Here is a 26,036-nt window from a genome sequence, read left to right on the forward strand (position 1 = left end):
TCTAGAGCCGGTCCCTACCCAACTGTGGGCTCACAGTCTTGAAGGGGGAGACAGACAACAAAACCAAACATACTAACAAAATAAAACAAATGCCATGTTTATCACCATCAACGTTATTCTCACCAAACAGGCCCCTAAGTGGCAAACGCTTTTATTAATAATATTTTGAGCCCGATTACAGAAATAGTAAAATAAATATCTGATTTTAATAAGCCGTTCACCGAACCCCGCTCGTAATCCCACCGACGTGCCAACTCTCCGTCTCGCTGGTGTTTCGGAGGACAAAACTCCCACGGAAAGACTACACGCACCTTACATTTTTCTTTTCCCCAGAGGGCCACGCTGTTGGATTTCCTGTTCCATGATTTTTACGTCTGGATTTTAAGAAGCTTCTCATCCAGGAAGGGGTTTTTTGTGTGTTTTTTTTAATGTACCGGTAATGCCTGGTGAGTGTTAGCAGCCTCCCGGATGGAATTCCTTAGGCCGGGCCACTTTTGACGGAGGGAAACGTCGCTGAGAGAGCAATCCAGGGCCCGGGACTCACGCCAGACCGCCGATACCCTCTTGCGAGTCTCGAAAGGGGTCAGTTTCTACCGCTCCTTCTCCCGCCGGGGGGCTAGATGTGGCTAGCTTCCTAGGAACAACCACTTTCCTGTCTCACGGCTAACGCCGAGAAGAAATTCAGATCCGACTCCACCCGGACGGTGGCCCTCCAGGTACTCTGGCCAGAGAGCTCAAGCTGAAACACTTCGGTACCGCGATCCCTGGGGATATAGTCTGGAAGATCTCCCGGAAAAGCGGCCGAAACACTTCGGTAACGCGATCCCCGGGGATATAGTCTGGAAGATCTCCCGGAAAAGCGGCCGAAACACTTCGGTAACGCGATCCCCGGGGATATAGTCTGGAAGATCTCCCGGAAAAGCGGCCGAAACACTTTGGTAACGCGATCCCCGGGGATATAGTCTGGAAGATCTCCCGGAAAAGCGGCCGAAACACTTCGGTAACGCGATCCCCGGGGATATAGTCGGGAAGATCTCCCGGAAAAGCGGCTGAAACACTTCGGTACCGCGATCCCCGGGGACAGTCGGGAAGATCTCCCGGAAAAGCGGCCGAAACACTTCAGTAACGCGATCCCCGGGGATATAGTCTGGAAGATCTCCCGGAAAAGCGGCTGAAACACTTCGGTAACGCGATCCCCGGGGATACAGTCTGGAAGATCTCCCGGAAAAGCGGCTGAAACACTTCGGTAACGCGATCCCCGGGGATACAGTCTGGAAGATCTCCCGGAAAAGCGGCTGAAACACTTCGGTACCGTGATCCCCGGGGACAGTCGGGAAGATCTCCCGGAAAAGCGGCCGAAACACTTCGGTACCGCGATCCCCGGGGATATAGTCTGGAAGATCTCCCGGAAAAGCGGCCGAAACACTTCGGTAACGCGATCCCCGGGGATATAGTCGGGAAGATCTCCCGGAAAAGCGGCTGAAACACTTCGGTACCGCGATCCCCGGGGACAGTCGGGAAGATCTCCCGGAAAAGCGGCTGAAACACTTCGGTAACGCGATCCCCGGGGATATAGTCTGGAAGATCTCCCGGAAAAGCAGCCGAAACACTTCGGTAACGCGATCCCCGGGGATACAGTCTGGAAGATCTCCCGGAAAAGCGGCTGAAACACTTCGGTACCGCGATCCCCGGGGACAGTCGGGAAGATCTCCCGGAAAAGCGGCCAAAACACTTCGGTAACGCGATCCCCGGGGATATAGTCTGGAAGATCTCCCGGCAAAGCGGCCGAAACACTTCGGTAACGCGATCCCCGGGGATATAGTCGGGAAGATCTCCCCGAAAAGCGGCTGAAACACTTCGGTACCGCGATCCCCGGGGACAGTCGGGAAGATCTCCCGGAAAAGCGGCTGAAACACTTCGGTAACGCGATCCCCGGGGATATAGTCTGGAAGATCTCCCGGAAAAGCAGCCGAAACACTTCGGTAACGCGATCCCCGGGGATACAGTCTGGAAGATCTCCCGGAAAAGCGGCTGAAACACTTCGGTACCGCGATCCCCGGGGACAGTCGGGAAGATCTCCCGGAAAAGCGGCCAAAACACTTCGGTAACGCGATCCCCGGGGATATAGTCGGGAAGATCTCCCGGAAAAGCGGCTGAAACACTTCGGTACCGCGATCCCCGGGGATATAGTCTGGAAGATCTCCCGGAAAAGCGGCCGAAACACTTCGGTAACGCGATCCCCGGGGATATAGTCTGGAAGATCTCCCGGAAAAGCGGCTGAAACACTTCGGTAACGCGATCCCCGGGGATATAGTCTGGAAGATCTCCCGGAAAAGCGGCTGAAACACTTTGGTAACGCGATCCCCGGGGATATAGTCTGGAAGATCTCCCGGAAAAGCGGCCGAAACACTTCGGTAACGCGATCCCCGGGGATATAGTCTGGAAGATCTCCCGGAAAAGCGGCCGAAACACTTCGGTAACGCGATCCCCGGGGATATAGTCTGGAAGATCTCCCGGAAAAGCGGCTGAAACACTTCGGTACCGCGATCCCCGGGGACAGTCGGGAAGATCTCCCGGAAAAGCGGCTGAAACACTTCGGTACCGCGATCCCCGGGGACAGTCGGGAAGATCTCCCAGAAAAGCGGCCGAAACACTTCGGTAACGCGATCCCCGGGGATATAGTCTGGAAGATTTCCCGGAAAAGGCGGCTGAAACGCGCATTTCCAACAGCCAAGGTTCTTCGGTCGGTTTCCATAAGAGATGAACGGCGCGAACGGCTTTCGGCCACCGGGCAAACTGACAGATCCTCTCTTTCCCTCCACCCTCGGACCCCCGTTTTCTCCCGGGTTGCCGCCCTGACGGGGGACGTGTGCGTCTCCTCTCGCCATGCAAGCGCAGCATTAATCGAAGCAGGAGTATAAATGAAGACCAACTGGACAAAGTTACGGGCCCCGGATCACACACCGCAGGGAGAACGCGGCTATTTCTACGCCCGGCCTGGAAGCCGAACCGTGGCGTTCGCCGTTGAGATTCCGCCTGCCCTGAAAATGAAGTCGAGTGGGCCGAAGCTGGAGAAAACGCGGCGGAAGCGGTGAGACCCGGACCGACTCGACCTGAAAGGAGCCGCACATCCTCTTCCGCACGTTTACTCCGAAGGACAACGATCTCGCTACAGGGCCCACCTCACCAACCCGGTGTCGCAGACGACGACGGCCTACGCGTCCCTAATTCTCCGCGGCCCGGGCCGGGCACCTCGTTTTCCCACCCACCTAGTTCCCCTCCGCGTCCAAGCGGCGGTGGACCCTGTCGCTTCCCGGCGTCTAAAAAGAGGTTTTTTTGGTCTCGGAAGCGAGCAGCCCAATAGTGGGGGAGAGGGGTGGAACCGACAGAAGTGGGAAAACGGCATTTTTTTTTCGTGTGGCGGCCTGTAGCGCTCCGCTCGCTCGAGGCCGGGGTGGCCTCCTTCCAGAGTCCTTCCACGGATGCTCCGTGTCCGCTGCCGCCTCTCGACCCCGTCGACGACGCCACGCCGGGGGTTAAGGGGTGGCGTCGTTCCCCCTCAACGACGGCATCCCCCGGGGCCGTCGGTGGGGCCGAAAATCCCCGGTTTCGTTTCTCCTAGCTCTTCAGGCAGGAATCCGGTCCCCCCGTTGATTCGGCGGGGGCCGGGTTCGAGGGGCGCCCGGAGCCGGCCTCTACTGGGTGGTGACCAGCTTGACGATCATGCCGATAATGCGGGAGCCTCGCGGGCAGGTGCAGAGATCCATGCTGGGGGTCTTGATCTTGTCCTGAAGGAGCTGGTCCAGTTCGCAGCGGAGCTCCTTCACCAACTCGGCGACCTGAAGCGGGCGGGAAAGGTCAGACCCCCCCGCCCCGGCGCGGGACCGAGCGCTCACGGCGTGCGGAGAAGCAGCGTGGTTCGGTGGAAAGAGGTCATGGGTTCGAATCCCGACTCCGCCACTTGTCAGCCGGGTGACTTTGGGCAAGTCACTTCACTTCTCTGGGCCTCAGTTACCTCGTCTGTCAAATGGGGATTAAGACTGACAACCTGATCACCTTGTAATCTCCCCAGCTCTTAGAAAAGTGCTTTGCACGTAGGAAGCGCTTAATGAATGCCATCATTAGTATTATTATTCTCTGGGCCTCAGTTTCCTCATTTGTCAAATGGGGATGAAGACTGTGAGCCCCCCGGGGGACAACCTGATCACCTTGTAACCTCCCCAGCGCTTAGAACAGTGCTTGGCACATAGGAAGCGCTTAATAAATGTCATCATTATTATTACTATTCTCTGGGCCTCAGTTCCCTCATCTGTCAAATGGGGATGAAGACTGTGAGCCCCCCGGGGGGCAACCTGATCACCTTGTAATCTCCCCAGTGCTTAGAACAGTGCTTGGCACATAGGAAGCGCTTAATAAATGTCATCATTATTATTACTATTCTCTGGGCCTCAGTTCCCTCATCTGTCAAATGGGGATGAAGACTGTGAGCCCCCCGGGGGGCAACCTGATCACCTTGTAACCTCCCCAGCGCTTAGAACAGTGCTTGGCACATAGGAAGCGCTTAATAAATGTCATCATTATTATTACTATTCTCTGGGCCTCAGTTCCCTCATCTGTCAAATGGGGATGAAGACTGTGAGCCCCCCGGGGGGCAACCTGATCACCTTGTAATCTCCCCAGCGCTTAGAACAGTGCTTGGCACATAGGAAGCACTTAATAAATGCCATCATTATTATTACTATTCTCTGGGCCTCAGTTCCCTCATCTGTCAAATGGGGATTAAGACTGTGAGCCCCCCGGGGGACAACCTAATCACCTTGTAACCTCCCCAGCACTTAGAACAGTGCTTCTCACATAGTAAGCGCTTAATAAATGCCATCTTTATTATTATTATTCTCTGGGCCTCAGTTCCCTCATCTGTCAAATGGGGATGAAGACTGTGAGCCCCCCGGGGGAAAACCTGATCACCTCGTAATCTCCCCAGTGCTTAGAACAGTGCTTTGCACATAGGAAGCGCTTAATAAATGCCATCTTTATTATTATTATTCTCTGGGCCTCAGTTCCCTCATCTGTCAAATGGGGATGAAGACTGTGAGCCCCCCGGGGGAAAACCTGATCACCTTGTAATCTCCCCAGCGCTTAGAACAGTGCTTTGCATGTAGGAAGCGCTTAATAAATGCCTTCATTATTATTATTATTATTCTCTGGGCCTCAGTTCCCTCATCTGTCAAATGGGGATTAAGACTGTGAGCCCCCGTGGGAAAACCTGATCACCTTGTAATCTCCCCAGGGCTTAGAACAGTGCTTTGCACATAGGAAGCGCTTAATAAATGCCGCCATTATTATTATTATTCTCTGGGCCTCAGTTCCCTCATCTGTCAAATGGGGATTAAGACTGTGAGCCCCCCGTGGGACAACCTGCTCAGTTTGTAACCCCCCCAGCGCTTAGAACAGTGCTTTGCACATAGGAAGCGCTTAATAAATGCCATCATTATTATTACTAAGCTCTTGGGAGAGGACGCTGGACACATTCCCTGCCCGCAGCGAGCTTACAGTTTGGAGCTTACGTTTCGATTTTCATTCATCCAGCCGTATTTATTGGGCGCTTGCTGTGTGCGGAGCATTTTGGCCTTTCTGGGAAAAGAAAAGCTGCCCTTTCCCCCTCGGGGAACGCTGCTGACCAGTTGCTCATCAATCAGTCGTATTTATTGAGCGCTTACTGCGTGCAGAGCACTGGACTAAGCGCTTAGCAACTGCTCAACATCAACTGATCAACTGCTCATCAACGCAGCTGGTGAGGGTGACCCGCTCGCTGAACATCACATGCTCGGTAGTAAAAAGCACCGTCGATTAGTCTTCTAGACTGTGAGCCCGCTGTTGGGTAGGGACCGTCTCTATACGTTGCCGACTTGTATTCATTCATTCATTCAATCGTATTTATTGAGCGCTTACTGTGTGCAGAGCACTGGACTTAAGCGCTTGGGAAGGACAAGTCGGCAACGTATAGAGACGGTCCCTACCCAACAGCGGGCTCACAGGCTAGAAGGGGGAGACAGACAATAAAACAAATTAACTTGGACTTCCCAAGCGCTTAGTCCAGTGCTCTGCACACAGTAAGCGCTCAATAAATATGATTGAATGAATGAATGAAAAGGAATTGCGTGGCTTAGTGAAAAGAGCCCGGGCTTGGGAGTCAGAGGTCGTGGGTTCTAATCCTGGCTCCGCCACTTGTCAGCTGGGTGACTTTGGGGCAAGTCACCTCATTCTCTGTGCCTCAGTTCCCTCATCTGTAAAATGGGAATTAGGACTGAGCCCCACGTGGGACAACCTGATCACCTTCTAGACTGTGAGCCCACTGTTGGGTAGGGACCATCTCTATATGTTGCCAGCTTGTACTTCCCAAGCGCTTAGTACAGTGCTCTGCACACAGTAAGCGCTCAATAAATACGATTGAATGAATGAATAACTTTGTATCTATTCCAGCACTTTTTTTTTAAATGGCATTTATTAAGCACTTACTATGTGCCAAACACTGTTCTAAGCACTGGGGAGGTTACAAGGTGATCAGGTTGTCCCACACGGGGCTCACAGTCTTAATCCCCATTTTACAGATGAGGTAACAGAGGCACAGAGAAGTTAAATGACTTGCCCAAAGTCACACAGCAGACAACTGGCAGAGCCGGTATCTGAACCCATGACTTCTGACTCCAAAGCCCAGGCTCTTTCCGCTGAAACACGCTGTTTCACTTAGAACAGTGCCTGGCACATAGTAAGCGCTTAACAAATACCATCGCGTGGCTCAGTGGAAAGAGCCCGGGCTTTGGAGTCAGAGGTCATGGGTTCAAATCCCGGCTCCGCCAATTGTCAGCTGTGCAACTTTGGGCAAGTCACTTCACTTCTGTGGGCCTCAGTTCCCTCATCTGTAAAATGGGGATGAAGACTGTGAGCCCCCCATGGGACAACCCGATCACCTTGTATCTACCCCAGCTCTTAGAACAGTGCTTTGCACATAGTAAGCGCTTAATAAATGCCATTAAAAAAATTATCAGCTGTGTGACTTTGGGCAAGTCACTTAACTTCTCTGGGCCTCAGTTCCGTCATCTGGAAAATGGGGATGAAGACTGTGAGCCCCCCATGGGACAACCCGATCACCTTGTATCTACCCCAGCTCTTAGAACAGTGCTTTGCACATAGTAAGCGCTTAATAAATGCCATTAAAAAAATTATCAGCTGTGTGACTTTGGGCAAGTCACTTAACTTCTCTGGGCCTCAGTTCCGTCATCTGGAAAATGGGGATGAAGACTGTAAGCCCCCTGTGGGACAGCCTGATCACCTTGTAACCTCCCCAGCGCTTAGAACAGTGCTTTGCACATAGTAAGCGCTCAATAAATGCCATCATTATTATTAAAAGATGGGAGAGTCGGGGCCCCCGTGTCTGCCTGAGCCTCCAAACTTTCCTGTGCCGCTGGAGAAAGGGGCCAAGGACTTGGCCCTACGTTTCTGGAGTCATTCATTCATACAAGCGCTTAGTACAGTGCTCAAGCGCTTAGTCCAGTGCTCTGCACCCAGTAAGCGCTCAATAAATACGATTGAATGAACATTCAATCGTATTTATTGAGCGCTTACTGGGTGCAGAGCACTGGACTAAGCGCTTGGGAAGTACAAGTCAGTAACATATAGAGACGGTCCCTACCCAACAGCGGGCTAGGTTTGTACAGATTTATTACTCTATTTATTTTACTTGTACATATTTACTAGTCTATTAATTTTGTTAATAATAATAATAATAATGATGATGGTATTTGTTAAGCGCTTACTATGTGCAAAGCACTGTTCTAAGCGCTGGGGGGGATACAAGGTGATTAAGTTGTCCCACGTGGGGCTCACAGTCTTAATCCCCATTTTACAGATGAGGTAACCGAGGCTCAGAGAAGTGAAGTGACTTGCCCAAGGTCACACAACAGACATGTGGTGGAGCCGGGATTCGAACCCATGACCTCTGACTCCAAAGCCCGGGCTCTTTCCACTCAGCCAGGCTGTGATAACGCGCATCTAGCTTTATTGTTATTTATTCTAATGACCCGACACCCGTCCGCACGTTTTCCTTTGCCGTCCGTCTCCCCATTCTAGCCTGTGAGCCCGTTGTTGGGTAGGGATTTAACTAGTCTATTAATTTTGTTAATAACACGCATCTAGCTTTATTGCTATTTATTCTGATGACCCGACACGCATCCGCAAGTTTTGCTTTGTTGTCTGTCTCCCCATTGTCGGGTAGGGATTTAACTAGTCTATTAATTTTGTTAACAACGCACATCTAGCTTTATTGCTATTTATTCTGATGACCCAACACCCGTCCGCACGTTTTCCTTTGCTGTCTGTCTGCCCGTTCTAGCCTGTGAGCCCGTTGTCGGGTAGGGATTTAACCAGTCTATTAATTTTGTTAATAACGTGCATCTAGCTTTATTGCTATTTATTCTGATGACCGACACCCGTCCGCACGTTTTGCTTTGTTGTCCGTCTCCCCGTTGTCGGGTAGGGATTTAACCAGTCTATTAATTTTGTTAATAATGGATATCTAGCTTTATCGCTATTTATTCTGATGACCCGACACCCGTCCGCACGTTTTCCGTTGCCGTCCGTCTCCCCGTTCTAGCCTGTGAGCCCGTTGTCGGGTAGGGATTTAACTAGTCTATTAATTTTGATAATAACGCGCATCTAGCTTTATTGCTATTTATTCTGATGACCCGACACCCGTCCGAAAGTTTTCCTTTGTTGTCCGTCTCCCTGTTGTCAGGTAGGGATTTAACTAGTCTATTAATTTTGTTAATAACGCACATCTAGCTTTATTGCTATTTATTCTGATGACCCGACACCCGTCCGCACGTTTTCCTTTGCCGTCCGTCTCCCTGTTCTAGACTGTGAGCCCGTTGTTGGGTAGGGATTTAACTAGTCTATTAATTTTGTTAATAACACGCATCTAGCTTTATTGCTATTTATTCTGATGACCCGACACGCATCCGCAAGTTTTGCTTTGTTGTCTGTCTCCCCATTGTCGGGTAGGGATTTAACTAGTCTATTAATTTTGTTAACAACGCACATCTAGCTTTATTGCTATTTATTCTGATGACCCAACACCCGTCCGCACGTTTTCCTTTGCTGTCTGTCTGCCCGTTCTAGCCTGTGAGCCCGTTGTCGGGTAGGGATTTAACCAGTCTATTAATTTTGTTAATAACGTGCATCTAGCTTTATTGCTATTTATTCTGATGACCGACACCCGTCCGCACGTTTTGCTTTGTTGTCCGTCTCCCCGTTGTCGGGTAGGGATTTAACCAGTCTATTAATTTTGTTAATAATGGATATCTAGCTTTATCGCTATTTATTCTGATGACCCGACACCCGTCCGCACGTTTTCCGTTGCCGTCCGTCTCCCCGTTCTAGCCTGTGAGCCCGTTGTCGGGTAGGGATTTAACTAGTCTATTAATTTTGATAATAACGCGCATCTAGCTTTATTGCTATTTATTCTGATGACCCGACACCCGTCCGAAAGTTTTCCTTTGTTGTCCGTCTCCCTGTTGTCAGGTAGGGATTTAACTAGTCTATTAATTTTGTTAATAACGCACATCTAGCTTTATTGCTATTTATTCTGATGACCCGACACCCGTCCGCACGTTTTCCTTTGCCGTCCATCTCCCTGTTCTAGACTGTGAGCCCGTTGTCGGGTAGGGATTTAACTAGTCTATTAATTTTGTTAATAACGTGCATCTAGCTTTATTGCTATTTATTCTGATGACCGACACCCGTCCGCCCGTTTTGCTTTGTTGTCCGTCTCCCCGTTGTCGGGTAGGGATTTAACCAGTCTATTAATTTTGTTAATAACGCGCATCTAGCTTTATTGCTATTTATTCTGATGACCCGACACCCGTCCGCACGTTTTCCTTTGCTGTCTGTCTCCCCGTTGTCGGGTAGGGACTTAACCAGTCTATTAATTTTGATAATAACACGCACCTAGCTTTATTGCTATTTATTCTGATGACCCGACACCCGTCCGCACGTTTTGCTTTGTTGTCCGTCTCCCCGTTGTCGGGTAGGGATTTAACCAGTCTATTAATTTTGTTAATAACGGATATCTAGCTTTATCGCTATTTATTCTGATGACCCAACACCCATCCGCACGTTTTCCTTTGCCGTCCGTCTCCCCGTTCTAGCCTATGAGCCCGTTGTCGGGTAGGGATTTAACTAGTCTATTAACTTTGATAATAACGTGCATCTAGCTTTATTGCTATTTATTCTGATGACCCGACACCGGTCCGCACGTTTTCCTTTGTTGTCCGTCTCCCTGTTGTCAGGTAGGGATTTAACCAGTCTATTAATTTTGATAATAACGCGCATCTAGCTTTATTGCTATTTATTCTGATGACCCGACACCCGTCCGCACGTTTTCCTTTGCCGTCCGTCTCCCCGTCCTAGCCCGTGAGCCCGTCGTTGGGACCGTCTCTAGATGTGGCCGCCCCACACCATCCAAGCGCTCAGTCCAGCGCTCTGCACACAGTGAGCGCTCAATAGAAGCAGCGTGGCTCAGTGGAAAGAGCCCGGGCTTTGGAGTCAGAGGTCATGGGTTCGAATCCCGACTCCGCCACATGTCTGCTGTGTGACCTTGGGCAAGTCACTTAACTTTGCTAAGCCTCAGTTCCCTCACCTGTAAAATGGGGATTAAGACTGTGAGCCCCACGTGGGACAACTTGATCACCTTGTATCCCCCCCCCAGCGCTTAGAACAGTGCTCTGCACATAGTAAGCGCTTAACAAATGCCATCATCATTATTATTATTATTATTAATAATAATAAAGACGATTGAATGAATGAATGAATGAATGAATGAATGAATGGCTGGGGGAGACAGACAAGGGAACAAGAGTCTTCCCTCGTTCCCTTGCTTCCCTTGGGAAGCACATGGCTCAGTGGCAAGAGCCCGGTCTTTGGAGTCAGAGGTCATGCGTTCAAATCCCAGCTCTGCCAATTGTCAGCGGGGTGACTTTGGGCAGGTCACTTCATTTCTCTGGGCCTCAGTGACCTCATCTGTCAAATGGGGGTGAAGACTGTGAGCCCCCCGTGGGACAACCTGATCACCCTGTAACCTCCCAGCGCTTAGAACAGTGCTTTACCCACAGTAAGCGCTTAATAAATTCATTCATTCGTATTTATTGAGCGCTTACTGTGTGCAGAGCACTGTGCTAAGCGCTTGGGAAGTACAAGTTGGCAACAGATAGAGACGGTCCCTACCCAACAACGGGCTCCCAGTCTAGAAGGGGGAGACAGACAACGAAACAAAACAGGCAGACAGGTGTCAGAATCGTCAGAACACATAGAATTAAAGCTATATGCACATCATTAACAAAATAAATAGACTAGCCAATACGTACAAGTAAAATAGAGTAATAAATCTGTACACATATATACAAGTGCTGGATTTGCTTGTAATAATAATAATAATAATGGCATTTACTAAGCACTTCTAGACTGTGAGCCCACTGTTGGGTAGGGACCGTCTCCATATGTTGCCAACTTGGACTTCCCAAGCGCCTAGTACAGTGCTCTGCAATAAATGCCATTATTATTATTATTATTATTATTCTTCCCTCGGGGGCGGGCGGGTACCTGGTGCGAGGCGGCGGCGAAGCGGATCCAGCCGTCGTCCAGGGAGATGACGAACTCCCCCCTCTGCAGCCGCACGTTGACCTGGCCTCCGCCGAAGAGGACGAGGGGGTACCCGGACACCATGCTGCAGTCCCGGATGAACACCCGGCTCGTCTTGATCTTCTCGTGGTACACCAGGTACGGGCTGGCGAAACGCCTCGTCTGCAACGGAAAACCCCCGGGGTTCGCCTCCCGGGCGGGGGCCGGCGGCGCTCACGGGCCGCAGAGCGCGCGCTCGGGGGAGCGGTAACAGCCGGGGCACTGGGCGGGCGCTTACTACGTGCTCGGTGCTGGGGCACTGCGAGGCGCTCGCTATGTGCCGAGCACTGTTCTCAATCCATCAATCAATCAATCGTATTTATCGTACTGTACAGTGCTCCGCACACAGTAAGCGCGCAATAAATACGATTGATTGATCCTAAGCTCTTGGGAAGTCCAAGTTGGCAACACAGAGAGACGGTCCCTACCCAACAGCGGGCTCACAGTCTAGAAGGGGGGAGACAAAACAACGCATATTAACAAAATAAAATAGAATAAATATGTATGAGTAAAATGAAGAAATAGAGTAATAAATATGTACAAACATATATACAGGTTCTCCCCCTTCTAGACTGTGAGCCCGCTGTTGGGGAGGGACCGTCTCTCTATGTTGCCAACTTGGACTTCCTAAGCGCTTAGTACAGGGCGCTGCACACGGTAAGCGCTCCGTGGAAAAGAGCCCGGGCTTTGGCGTCAGAGGTCACGGGTTCAAATCCCAGCTCTGCCAACTGTCAGCTGTGTGACTGTGGGCAAGTCACTTCACTTCTCTGGGCCTCAGTTCCCTCATCTGTAAAATGGGGACGAAGACTGTGAGCCCCCCGTGGGACAACCTGATCACCTTGGAACCTCCCCAGCGCTTAGAACAGTGCTTTGCACATAGTAAGCGCTTAATACATGCCATTGTTATTATTATTATTAATAAATACGATGGCATGAATGGATGTTCTAAGCACCGGGGGTTAAGACCGTGGGGCGGGGACTGGGTCCAACCTGATTAACTGGCATAATAATAATGATAATAATGGCATTTATTAAGCGCTATGTGCAAAGCACTGTTCTAAGCATTGGGGTAATAATAATAATAATAACAATCATGGCATTTATTCAGCACTTACTATGTGCAAAGCACTGGGATAATAATAATAATAATGGCATTTATTAAGTGCTTACTATGTGCAAAGCACTGTTCTAAACACTGGGGTAATAATAATGATAATGGCATTTATTAAGCGCTTACTATGTGCCAAGCACTGTTCTAAGCACTGGGGTAATAATACTAATAATCAATCAATCAATCGTATTTATTAAGCGCTTACTATGGGCAGAGCACTGTTCTAAGCACTGGGGAGGTTACAAGGGGATCAGGTTGTCCCACGGCGGGGCTCACAATCTTAATCCCCACTTTACAGATAACGTAACTGAGGCTCAGAGAAGTGAAGTGACTTCCCCAAAGTCACACAGCTGACAATTGGCAGAGCCAGGATTTGAACCCATGACCTCCGACTCCAAAGCCCGGGCTCTTTCCACTGAGACACGCTGCTTCTCATATAATAATATAATGTTGGTATTTGTTAAGCGCCTGCTATGTGCCAAGCACTGTTCTAAGCACTGGGGGAGCTACAAGATGATCAGGGTGTCCCACAGGGGGCTCACAGTCTTCATCCCCATTTTACAGATGAGGGAACTGAGGCACAGAGAAGTCAAGCGACTTGCCCAAAGTCACACGGCTGATCAGTGGCGGAGTCGGGATTGGAACCCACGACCTCTGACTCCCAAGGCCGGGCTCTTTCCACTGAGCCACGCTGCTTCTCTTAAGTTAATGAGTCCCTGCCCGCAAGGAACGGACGGCCTGTTCGGAGAGCCAGACATTTAAAACTGGACAGAACCCGGGCTTGGAAGTCAGACGGTCACGGGTTCTAATCCCGGCTCCGCCACTTGTCTGCTGTGTGATCCTGAGCAAGTCACTTCACTTCTCTGGGCCGCAGTTACCTCATCGGTAAAATGAGGATTAAGACCGTGAGCCCCACGTGGGACAGGGACCGTGTCTAACCTGATTAACTCGTATCTACCCCGGTGCTTAGAACAGTACCAAAAGCAGCGTGGCTCAGTGGAAAGAGCCCAGGCTTTGGAGTCAGAGGTCATGGGTTCAAATCCCGGCTCCGCCACTTGTCAGCTGGGTGACTTTGGGCAAGTCACTTCACTTCTCTGGGCCTCAGTTACTTCATCTGGAAAATGGAGATGAAGCCTGTGAGCCCCCCGTGGGACCACCTGATCACCTTGCAACCTCCCCAGCGCTTAGAATAGTGCTTTGCACATAGTAAGCGCTTAATAAATGCCATTATTATTATTATTACCCCAGTGCTTAGAACAGTGCTTGGCACATACTAAGCACTGTATTTGTTGCCAAACTACATTTTCCAGGCACTTAGTACAGTGCTCAATACGACTGAATGAATGAAATGCGTGAATGAACAAATATGCCATCATCATTATTATTATTCGGCGCTTGCTATGTGCCAAGCACTGTTCTAAGGGCTGGCACTGACCTGGTTTTCATTCCTGTAATTTCAGTCCTGCTACACAAATCATATTATTATGATGAAAAGCAGCTGGCTCAGTGGAAAGAGCCCGCGCTTAGGAGTCAGAGGTCATGGGTTCAAATTCCGGCTCCGCCAATTGTCGGCTGTGTGACTTTGGGCAAGTCACTTCACTTCTCTGGGCCTCAGTGACCTCGTCTGGAAAATGGGGATTAAGACTAGACTGTGAGCCCGTTGTTGGGGAGGGACCGTCTCTATATGTTGCCGACTTGTACTCCCAAGCGCTTAGTCCAGTGCTCTGCACACAGTAAGCGCTCAATAAACACAATTGAATGAATGAATATGTTGCCAACTTGTACTTCCCAAGCACTTAGTCCAGTGCTCTGCACACAGTAAGCGCTCAATAAATACGACTGAATAAATGAATGAACAAAAGACTGTGAGACCCCCGTGGGACAACCTGATCACCTTATAACCTCCCCGGCGCTTAGAACAATCAATCAATCGTATTTATTGAGCGCTTACTGTGTGCAGAGCACTGTACTAAGCGCTTGGGAAGTCCAAGTTGGCAACATATACAGACGGTCCCTACCCAACGGTGGGCTCACAGTCTAGAACAGTGCTTTGCACATAGTAAGCGCTTAATCAATCGTATTTACTGAGCGCTTACTGTGTGCAGAGCAATAAATGCCATTATTATTGTTATTATTATTATAATTTTTAAAAGAGAAAACCATTTTGAACAAGAAAAATAGGCCTTCTCGCTGTTGATTTTCCGGCAAACAAAATTTACAGACCAGTGCCTACACGGCTAATCCGTTTCTCCCACCGATCCGACTTTCCCGTTGATCACGTCACACTTCCTCTGCTCTTGTGGCCCCATCCCGTTTTTCCACTCCCCTTTCCCCCTCCAATCCTTGCCTCACCCTCCACTCCTTCTTCTAATCCGTTTCCCCCACCGATCCGACTTTCCCGTTGATCACGTCACACTTCCTCTGCTCTTGTGGCCCCATCCCGTTTTTCCGCTCCCCTTTCCCCCTCCAATCCTTGCCTCACCCTCCACTCCTTCTTCTAATCCGTTTCCCCCACCGATCCGACTTTCCCGTTGATCACGTCACACTTCCTCTGGTCTTGTGGCCCCATCCCATCTCTCCCGCTCCCCTTTCCCCCTCCAATCCTTGCCTCACCCTCAGCTCCTTCTTCTGACCCAAGCACCTACGGCTTCTCGTGAAAACAGAGTGGGAATTTGCTACTAGTCCTCCAGGGAATATTCCCTAACTGTCCTCCTCGACTCCGAGTCACGTGAAAACGGAGAGTGAGGGAATTTGCTGCCAGTTACGGCGGAAGCAACTGCCTTCAGAGCCAATACTCGGGAAGGAGCCTGAGCCCAAATCCCGAAGTTCTCTTTCGAATCCAATATTCCCTAACTGTCCTCCTCGACTCCGAGTCTCGTGAAAACGAAGAGTGAGGGAATTTGCTGCCAGTTACGGCGGAAGCAACTGTCTTAAGAGCCGATACTCGGGAAGGAGCCGGAGCCCAAATCCAGAATTTCTCTTTCAAATCCAATATTCCCTAACTGTCCTCCTCAACTCCGAGTCTCGTGAAAACGGAGAGTGAGGGAATTTGCTGCCAGTTACAGCGGAAGCAACTGCCTTCAGAGCCGATAGTCGGGAAGGACCCTGAGCCCAAATCCAGAAGTTCTCTTTCAAATCCATTTACTAGTAATAGATTTTACTGTTCTATTTATTTTGATAATGATGTGCATCTGGCTTTAATTCTATTTGTTCTGATGACTTGACACCCGTCCACATGTTTTGTTTTTTTGTCTGTCTCCCCGTTCTAGCCTGTGAGCCTGTTGGTGGGTAGGGACCGTCTCTATATGTTGCCGACTTGGACTTCCCAAGCGCTTAGTACAGTGCTCTGCACACAGTAAGTGCTCAATAAATACGACTGAATGAATGAATCAAATATTCCCTAACCGTCCTCCTCGACTCCAAGTCTCATGAAAACGGAGAGTGAGGGAATTTGCTACCAGTTACGGCGGAAGCAACTGCCTCCAGAGCCGATACTCGGGAAGGAGCCTGAGCCCAAATCCCGAAGTTCTCTTTTGAATCCATTTACTGGTAACAGAATCTACTGTTCTATTTATTTTGATAATGATGTGCATCTGGCTTTAATTCTATTTGTTCTGACGACTTGACACCCGTCCACATGTTTTGTTTTGTTGTCTGTCTCCCCCTTCTAGACTGTGAGGCCGTTGTTGGGTAGGGACCGTCCCTATATGTTGCCGACTTGGACTTCCCAAGCGCTTAGTACAGTGCTCTGCACACAGTAAGCGCTCGATAAATACGATTGCATGAATGAATCAAATATTCCGTAACTGTCCTCCTCGACTCCGAGTCTCGTGAAAACAGAGAGTGAGGGAATTTGCTGCCAGTTACAGCGGAAGCAACTGCCTTCAGAGCTGATACTCGGGAAGGAGCCTGAGCCCAAATCCAGAAGTTCTCTTTCGAATCCAATATTCCCTAACTGTCCTCCTCGACTCTGAGTCTCGTGAAAATGGAGAGTGAGAGAATTTGCTGCCAGTTACGGCGGAAGCAACTGCCTTCAGAGCCGATACTCGGGAAGGAGCCTGAGCCCAAATCCCGAAGTTCTCTTTCGAATCCAATATTCCCTAACTGTCCTCCTCGACTCCGTGTCTCGTGAAAACGGAGAGTGAGGGAATTTGCTGCCAGTTACGGCGGAAGCAACTGCCTTCAGAGCCGACACTCGGGAAGGAGCCTGAGCCCAAATCCCGAAGTTCTCTTTCGAATCCATTTACTAGTAATAGAATTTACTGTTCTATTTATTTTGATAATAATGTGCATCTGGCTTTAATTGTATCTGTTCTGACGACTTGACACACGTCCACACGTTTTGTTTTGTTGTCTTTCTTCCCCTTCTAGACTGTGAGCCCGTTGTCGGGTAGGGACCGTCCTTATATGTTGCCGACTTGGACTTCCCAAGCGTTTAGTACAGTGCTCTGCACACAGTAAGCGCTCAATAAATACGACTGAATGAATGAATGAATCTAATATTCCCTAACTGTCCTCCTCGACTCCGTGTCTCGTGAAAACGGAGAGTGAGGGAATTTGCTGCCAGTTACAGCGGAAGCAACTGCCTTCAGAGCCGACACTCGGGAAGGAGCCTGAGCCCAAATCCCTAAGTTCTCTTTCAAATCCAATCTTCCCTAACTGTCCTCCTCGACTCCGTGTCTCGTGAAAACGGAGAGTGAGGGAATTTGCTGCCAGTTACAGCTGAAGCAACTGCCTCCAGAGCCGATACTCGGGAAGGAGCCTGAGCCCAAATCCAGAAGTTCTCTTTCGAATCCAATCTTCCCTAACCGTCCTCCTCGACTCTGAGTCTCGTGAAAACGGAGAGTGAGGGAATTTGCTACCAGTTACAGTGGAAGCAACTGCCTTCAGAGCCGATACTCGGGAAGGAGCCTGAGCCCAAATACAGAAGTTCTCTTTCGAATCCATTTACTGGTAATATAATTTACTGTTCTATTTATTTTGATAATGATGTGCATCTGGCTTTAATTCTATTTGTTCTGATGACTTGACACCCGTCCACATGTTTTGTTTTGTTGTCTGTCTCCCTCTTCTAGTCTGTAAGCCCGCTGTTGGGTAGGGGCCGTCTCTATATGTTGCCAACTTGGACTTCCCAAGCGCTTAGTACAGTGCTCTGCACACAGTAAGCACGCAATAAATACAATTGAATGAATGAATCCAATATTCCCTAACTCTCCTCCTCAACTCCGAGTCTCGTGAAAACGGAGAGTGAGGGAATTTGCTGCCAGTTACGGCGGAAGCAACTGCCTTCAGAGCCGACACTCGGGAAGGAGCCTGAGCCCAAATCCAGAAGTTCTCTTTCGAATCCAATATTCCCTAACTGTCCTCCTCAACTCCGAGTCTCGTGAAAACGGAGAGTGAGGGAATTTGCTGCCAGTTACGGCGGAAGCAAATGCCTTCAGAGCCGATAGTCGGGAAGGAGCCTGAGCCCAAATCCCGAAATTCTCTTTCGAATCCATTTACTAGTAATAGAATTTACTGTTCTATTTATTTTGATAATGATGTGCATCTGGCTTGAATTCTATTTGTTCTGATGACTTGACACCCGTCCACATGTTTTGTTTTGTTGTCTGTCTCCCCCTTCTAGACTGTGAGCCCATTGTTGGGTAGGGACCGTCCCTATATGTTGCCGACTTGGACTTCCCAAGCACTTAGTACAGTGCTCTGCACACAGTAAGCAAGCAATAAATACGATTGAATGAATGACTCAAATATTCCGTAACTGTCCTCCTCGACTCTGAGTCTCGTGAAAACGGAGAGTGAGGGAATTTGCTACCAGTTACAGCGGAAGCAACTGCCTCCAGGGCCGATACTCGGGAAGGAGCCTGAGCCCAAATCCCGAAGTTCTCTTTCGAATCCAATATTCCCTAACTGTCCTTCTCGACTCCGAGTCTCGTGAAAACGAAGAGTGAGGGAATTTGCTACCAGTTACGGCGGAAGCAACTGCCTCCAGGGCCGATACTCGGGAAGGAGCCTGAGCCCAAATCCAGAAGTTCTCTTCCGAACCCATTTACTGGTAATAGAATTTACTGTTCTATTTATTTTGTTAATGATTCATTCATTCATTCAATTGTATTTACTGAGCGCTTAATGATGTACATCTGGCTTTAACTCTATTTGTTCTGACGACTTGACACCCGTCCACATGTTTTGTTTTGTTGTCTGTCTCCCCCTTCCAGACTGTGAGCCCATTGTTGGGTAGGGACCGTCTCTAAATGTTGCCAACTTGGACTTCTCAAGCGCTTAGTCCAGTGCTCTGCACACAGTAAGCACGCAATAAATATGATTGAATGAATGAACCAATTATTCCCTAACTATCCTCCTCGACTCCCAGTCTCGTGAAAGCGGAGAGTGAGGGAATTTGCTGCCAGTTACAGCGGAAACAACTGCCTTCAGAGCCGATACTCGGGAAGGAGCCGGAGCCCAAATCCCGAAGTTCTCTTTCAAATCCAATCTTCCCTAAGTGTCCTCCTCGACTCCGAGTCCCGTTGAGGATCATCGTTGGGCTCAACGCCCGCCTCGAACCGCTCAGGTTCCCCGAAAAGGCCCTTTGAGGAAGTGGACGTAAATAGACCGGCCGCCGGCCCGCTTTTTCCGATTGAATTCACCCCCGCGTTGAAGGTGGCGGGCTCCGGGCTGTTGGCCGTGGATTTCCAGGGCGGTTTTACGGATTGAGTTTTTTTTCCCCGTCCCAGACCGGGCCCACCCAGCCCCTGACCTGATAGTTCACCGACGAAGGGTGAATGTGAACGTAGCCGTCGTTCTTGGTCACAAACTTCAGCTCGTCCGCTTTCGGCTGCATTCTCACGGCCCCGGTACTGGTTTTCTGATATTTCCCTTCCGGAGTCTTCACCTAAACGAGGCGGGGAGGTGGTCAAAACGCAGACATTTTCCATTTGAGACATTCAGTCGTAGAGAAGCAGCGTGGCTCGGGGGGAAGAGCCCAGGCTTTGGAGTCAGAGGTCACGGGTTCGAATCCGCCGCGTGACCTGGGGCCAGTCACTTAATTTCTCCGAGCCTCAGTTTGCAAAATGGGGATTAAGACTGTGAGCCCTACGTGGGACACCTTGATTCATTCATTCATTCATTCAATCGTATTTATTCTTTCATTCAATCGTCGTATTGATTGATTGATTCATTCAATCGTCGTATTGATTGATTGATTCATTCATTCAATCTTAGTTATTGAGCGCTTACTGTGTGCAGAGCACTGTACTAAGCCCTTGGGAAGCACAAGTCACCTTGATCACCTTGCATCCCCCCCCAGCGCTTAGAACAGTGCTCTGCACATAGTAAGCACTTAACAAATACCATTATTATTATTATTATTGTTATCTACTGAGCGCTTCCTGTGTGCAGAGCACTGTACTAAGCGCTTGGAAAGTACAATTCAGCAGTAAAGAGAGACGCGTCCAGGGGTAACGTCCAAACGACAATCAATGGCTCTTTGTCTCGTCCCCTCGCCCTCCACGGCTGGTCGGCTCCCAACACGGCCCGCCGAAGGGGCTGAAAGCTGATTGTTTTCATTCATTCATTCATTCCGTCGTATTTATTGAGCACTTACTGTGTGCAGAGCACTGTACTAAGCGCTTGGGAAGTCCAAGATGGCAACATATAGAGACGGTCCCTACCCAACAGTGGGCTCACAGTCTAGAAGGGCGACGGCCAGTTCTGACCGAACCACACACGAGCCCGGGAAGTCTCGGCATCAGTCGCCACGTTCTCTCCTCTCTACTGGGGTGCCCATCTCTGTGCCTCAGTTCCCTCATCTGTAAAATGGGGATGAAGCCTGTGAGCCCCCCGTGGTACAGCCTGATCACCTTGTAACCTCCCCAGCGCTTAGAACGGTGCTTTGCACATAGTAAGCGCTTAATAAATGCCGTCATTATTATTATTAAGCCAATAGAATTTTTTTTTGTGGTATCTGTTAAGCGCTTAGTACGTTCCAGGGACTGTACCAAGCGTTGGGCAGATGCCAGCGTGGCTCAGTGGAAAGAGTCCAGGCTTGGGAGTCAGAGGTTGTGGGTTCTAATCCCGGCTCCGCCACTTGTCAGCTGGGTGACTCACTGTCACTCAATCGTATCTGAGCGCTTACTGTGTGCAGCGCACTGTACTAAGCGCTTGGGAAGTACAAGTTGGCAGCATATAGAGACAGTCCCTACCCAACAGCGGGCTCACAGTCTGGGCCTCAGTTCCCTCATCTGTAAAATGGGGATGAAGGCTGTGAGCCCCCCGTCAAACAACCTGATCACCTTGTATCTACTCCAACGCTTAGAACAGTGCTCGGCACATAGTAAGCGCTTAAATACCAACATTATATTATTACTATTATTATGCCAGTTAATCAGGTTGGACACAGTCCCTGTCTCACAGTCTTAACCCCCATTTTACAGATGGGGTAACAGGCACAGAGGAGCTGGGTGACCTTGGGCAAGTCACTTCACTTCTCTGGGCCCTCAGTTCCCTCATCTGTAAAATGGGGATGAAGACTGTGAGCCCCCCTGGGGACAACCTGATCACCTTGTATCTACCCCAGCGCTTAGAACAGTGCTGGGCACATAGTAAGCGCTTAAATACCAACATTATTATTATTATTGTTATGCCAGTTAATCAGGTTGGACACAGTCCCTGTCCCACAGCCTTAACCCCCATTTTACGGATGGGGTAACAGGCACAGAGGAGCTGGGTGACCTTGGGCAAGTCACTTCACTTCTCTGGGCCTCAGTTCCCTCATCTGTAGAATGGGGATGAAGACTGTGAACCCCCCGTGGGACAACCTGATCACCTTGTATCTATGCCAGCGCTTAGAACAGTGCTGAGCACACAGTAAGCGCTTAAATACCAACATTATTATTATTATTGTTATGCCAGTTAATCAGGTTGGACACAGTCCCTGTCCCACAGCCTTAACCCCCATTTTATGGATGGGGTAACAGGCACAGAGGAGCTGGGTGACCTTGGGCAAGTCACTTCACTTCTCTGGGCCTCAGTTCCCTCATCTGTAGAATGGGGATGAAGACGGTGAACCCCCCGTGGGACAACCTGATCACCTTGTATCTACCCCAGCGCTTAGAACAGTGCTTGGCACATAGTAAGCGCTTAATTCTATTTATTTTATTTTGTGAACATGTTTTGTTTTGTCGTCCGTCTCCCCCTTCTAGACTGTGAGCCCGCTGCTGGGTAGGGACCGTCTCTTTATGTTGCCGACTTGTACCTCCCAAGCGCTCAGTCCAGTGCTCTGCACACAGTAAGCGCTCAATAAATACGACTGAATGAATGAATCCTTGTGTGACCTTGGGCAAGTCGCTTAACTTCTCTGGGCCTCAGTTCCCTCATCTGTAAAATGGGGATTAAAGCGCTCCATAAATACGACAACGAATGAATGAATGACTGACTGTGAGCCCCCCGTGGGCCAACCTGATCACCTTGTAACCTCCCCAGTGCTTAGAACAGTGCTTGGCACATAGTAAGCGCTTAACAAATACCCTCATCATTATTATTATTATCCTTGACTCTTCTCTCTCCTTCAACCCACAGATCTTTCAGCGCTTAGTACAGAGTCAGCCGATCGGTTCCCTGCCCGCAAGGAGTTTCCAGTCCTCCTCCACACACACAACGCTTCTCACACCCTCGCGGGCACGCGGAGGGCACAGAGGACAACAGCAAACCCAGAAGGAAGGTTGCGTTACCTGGACGACGTTAGGATACAGCGCGGCGCACAACATTGCCGATATCAACTTGGTGTTCTCAGCGTTCGAGTTTGCCTGTTGAAGAAAGGGAGGAGATATTTCACTTGCACATCTCTATTCTATTTATTTTATTTTGTTAGCATGTTTGGTTTTGTTCTCCGTCTCCCCCTTTTAGACTGTGAGCCCGCTGTTGGGTAGGGACCGTCTCTATCTGTTGCCAACTTGGACTTCCCAAGCACTTAGTACAGTGCTCTGCACACAGTAAGCACTCAATAAATACGATTGATTGATTGATTTTATTTTGTTAGAATGTTTGGTTTTGTTCTCTGTCTCCCCCTTTTAGACTGTGAGCCCGCTGGTGGGTAGGGACCATCTCGATATGTTGCCAACTTGTACTTCCCAAGCGCTTAGTACAGTGCTCTGCACACAGTAAGCGCTCAATAAATACGATTGATTGATTGATTGATTTTATTTTGTTAGTATGTTTGGTTTTGTTCTCTGTCTCCCCCTTTTAGGCTGTGAGCCCGCTGTTGGGTAGGAACTGTCTCTAGATGTTGCCAACTTGGACTTCCCAAGCGCTTAGTACAGTGCTCTGCACACAGTAAGCGCTCAATAAATATGACTGATTGATTGATTGATAAAATATCACGGCTATTTGCACGAGGGGAGAGCCTGGGGGCTCCGCCACTTTGGGGTCCTTGCACCTATTAACTGGGAATTGCCAATCTGTGTATATGTTGCCAACTTGTACTTCCCAAGCGCTTAGTACAGTGCTCTGTGCACAGTAAGCACTCAATAAATACAATTGATTGATTGATTTTATTTTGTTAGTATGTTTGGTTTTGTTCTCTGTCTCCCCCTTCTAGACTGTGAGCCCACTGTTGGGTAGGGACTGTATCTGTTGCAAAGTTGGACTTCCCAAGCGCTTAGTACAGTGCTCTGCACACAGTAAGTGCTCAATAAATACGACTGATTGATTGACCGATTGATTAAGAAAATATCATGGCTATCGGCGCGAGGGGAGAGCCTGTGGGCTCCGCCGCTTTGGGGTCCTTGCACTTATTAACTGGGAATTGCCAATCTGTGTATATGTTGCCAACTTAGACTTCCCAAGCGCTTAGTACAGTGCTCTGCACACAGTAAGTGCTCAATAAATACGACTGATTGATTGATTGAGAAAATATCATGGCTATCAGCGCGAGGGGAGAGCCTGTGGGCTCCGCCGCTTTGGGGTCCTTGCACCTATTAACTGGGAATCGCCAATCTGTGTATATGTTGCCAACTTGTACTTCCCAAGCGCTTAGTACAGTGCTCTGCACGCAGTAAGCATTCAATAAATACGATTGATTGATTGATTAAGTATCGTTGTGTACCTCTATAAGGCTTTTATTTTCCCAAGTGCTTTCACAACACAATCTCCTTTATATGCCTCTGAAAGGGTTGCTTTCCCCAGTTTACGGACGAAGACATTTGAGGCCCAGGGAAGTGTGGTCATTTGTTGTAGTAATAATAATAATAATCAATTAATCAATCAATCGTATTTATTGAGCGCTTACTGTGTGCAGAGCACTGGACTAAGAGCTTGGGAAGTACAATCAATCAATCAATCAATCATACTTGTTGAGCGCTTACTGTGTGCAGAGCACTGGACTAAGTGCTTGGGAAGTCCAAGTTGGCAACATATAGAGATGGCCCCTACCCAACAGCGGGCTCACAGTCTAAAAGGGGGAGACAGAGAACAAAACCAAACATACTAACAAAATAAAATAAATAAAATAGATATGTACAAGTAAAATAGAGTAATAATACTCTAATATTACTCAAATAATAAGGGAAGTGTGGTCATTTGTTGTAATAATAATACTAATGATGGCATTTGTGTGGTCATTTGTTGTAATAATAATAATGATGGCATTTATTAAGCGCTTCCTATGTGCAAAGCACTGTTCTAAGCGCTGGGGAGGTTACAAGGTGATCAGGTTGTCCCACGGGGGGCTCACAGGCTTCATCCCCATTTTCCAGATGAGGGAACTGAGGCCCAGAGAAGTGAAGTGACTTGCCCAAAGTCACACAGATGACAATTTTTTAATAGCATTTATTAAGCGCTTATTATGTGCAAAGCAGTGTTCCAAGTGCTGGGGAAGTTACAAGGTGATCACGTTAGATACAAAGTAATCAGGTTGTCCCACGTGGGGGTTCAGAGTCTTATCGCCCATTTTACAGATGACACGCTTACTATGTGCCAAAATGACACGCTTACTATGTGCCAAACACCGTTCTAAGCCCTGGGGTAGATACAAAGTAATCAGGTTGTCCCACATGAGAGTTCACAGTCTTAACGACCATTTTCCAGATGAGGTAACTGAGGCCCAGAGAAGTGAAGTGATTGCCCAAGGTCACACAGCAGACAAGTGGCGGATTAGAACCCAGGACCTTTTCACTGCCAGGCCCGTCTTCTAGCCACTACACCATAACGCTTCTACTAACTACATTACTAGTACTACTACTAATAATAATGATGGCATCTGTTAAGCGCTTACTATGTGCGAAGCATCATCATCATCATCAATCGTATTTATTGAGCGCTTACTATGTGCAGAGCACTGTACTAAGCGCTTGGGAAGTACAAATTGGCAACATATAGAGACGGTCCCTACCCAACAGTGGGCTCACAGTCTAAAAGGGGGAGACAGAGCACAAAACCAAACATACTAACAAAATAAAATAAATAGGATAGATATGTACAAGTAAAATAAATAAATAAATAGAGTAATAAATATGTACAAACCTACTGTTCTAAGTGCTGGGGCGGGGGGATACAAGGTGATCAGGTTGTCCCACGGGGGGCTCACAGTCTTCATCCCCATTTTCCAGATGAGGTCACTGAGGCTCGGAGAAGTTGAGTGACTTGATCAAAGTCACACAGCTGGCAAGTGGCAGAGGCGGGATTCGAACCCACGACCTCTGACTCCCAAGCCTGGGCTCTTTCCACGGAGCCCCGCTACTGCTACGGGAAGGTGTCGGTGCCGGCCTGCAGAGAAGCATATCTTGCTCCGAGGTGCCAAGCCAGGGAAAATGGGGGACCGTTCTGCTTCATTCATTCAACTGTATTTATTGAGCACACACTGTGTGCAGAACACTGAGCTAAGCGCTCAGTACAGTACAACGAGAAGCAGCGTGGCTCGGTGGAAAGAGCCCAGGCTTTGGAGTCAGAGGTTGTGGGTTCGAATCCCGGCTCCGCCACATGTCTGCTGTGTGACCTTGGGCAAGTCACTTCACTTCTCTGTGCCTCAGTTACCTCATCTGGAAAATGGGGATGATGACTGTGAGCCCCATGCGGGACAACCTGATCACCTTGCATTCCCCCCCCAGCGCTTAGAACAGTGCTTTGCACATAGTAAGCGCTTAACAAATGCCATTATGATTATTATTATTATTATTACAATTGGATGAATGAATGAGTT

At 49.0% G+C, this 26,036-nt stretch overlaps 1 protein-coding gene across 1 annotated transcript in view; it reads right to left on the bottom strand.

The window, feature by feature from the left end:
• Positions 1–3,669: 3,669 nt before the first annotated feature.
• DHX57 (DExH-box helicase 57) overlaps positions 3,670–26,036 on the bottom strand; it is a 90,750-nt gene continuing 68,383 nt past the window's right edge. Inside the window, exons 21-24 of the mRNA XM_038756095.1 lie at positions 22,573–22,647; positions 19,602–19,736; positions 11,656–11,856; positions 3,670–3,839 (exon numbers count right to left, since the gene is read on the bottom strand). Of these exons, the coding sequence (XP_038612023.1) occupies positions 3,696–3,839; positions 11,656–11,856; positions 19,602–19,736; positions 22,573–22,647 (555 nt within the window). The 3' untranslated portion in view covers positions 3,670–3,695. The remainder of the gene's footprint in view (positions 3,840–11,655; positions 11,857–19,601; positions 19,737–22,572; positions 22,648–26,036) is intronic.

Source organism: Tachyglossus aculeatus, chromosome 1 (genome assembly GCF_015852505.1).
Source record: "Tachyglossus aculeatus isolate mTacAcu1 chromosome 1, mTacAcu1.pri, whole genome shotgun sequence".
Classification (NCBI taxonomy): Eukaryota; Metazoa; Chordata; class Mammalia; order Monotremata; family Tachyglossidae; genus Tachyglossus; species Tachyglossus aculeatus.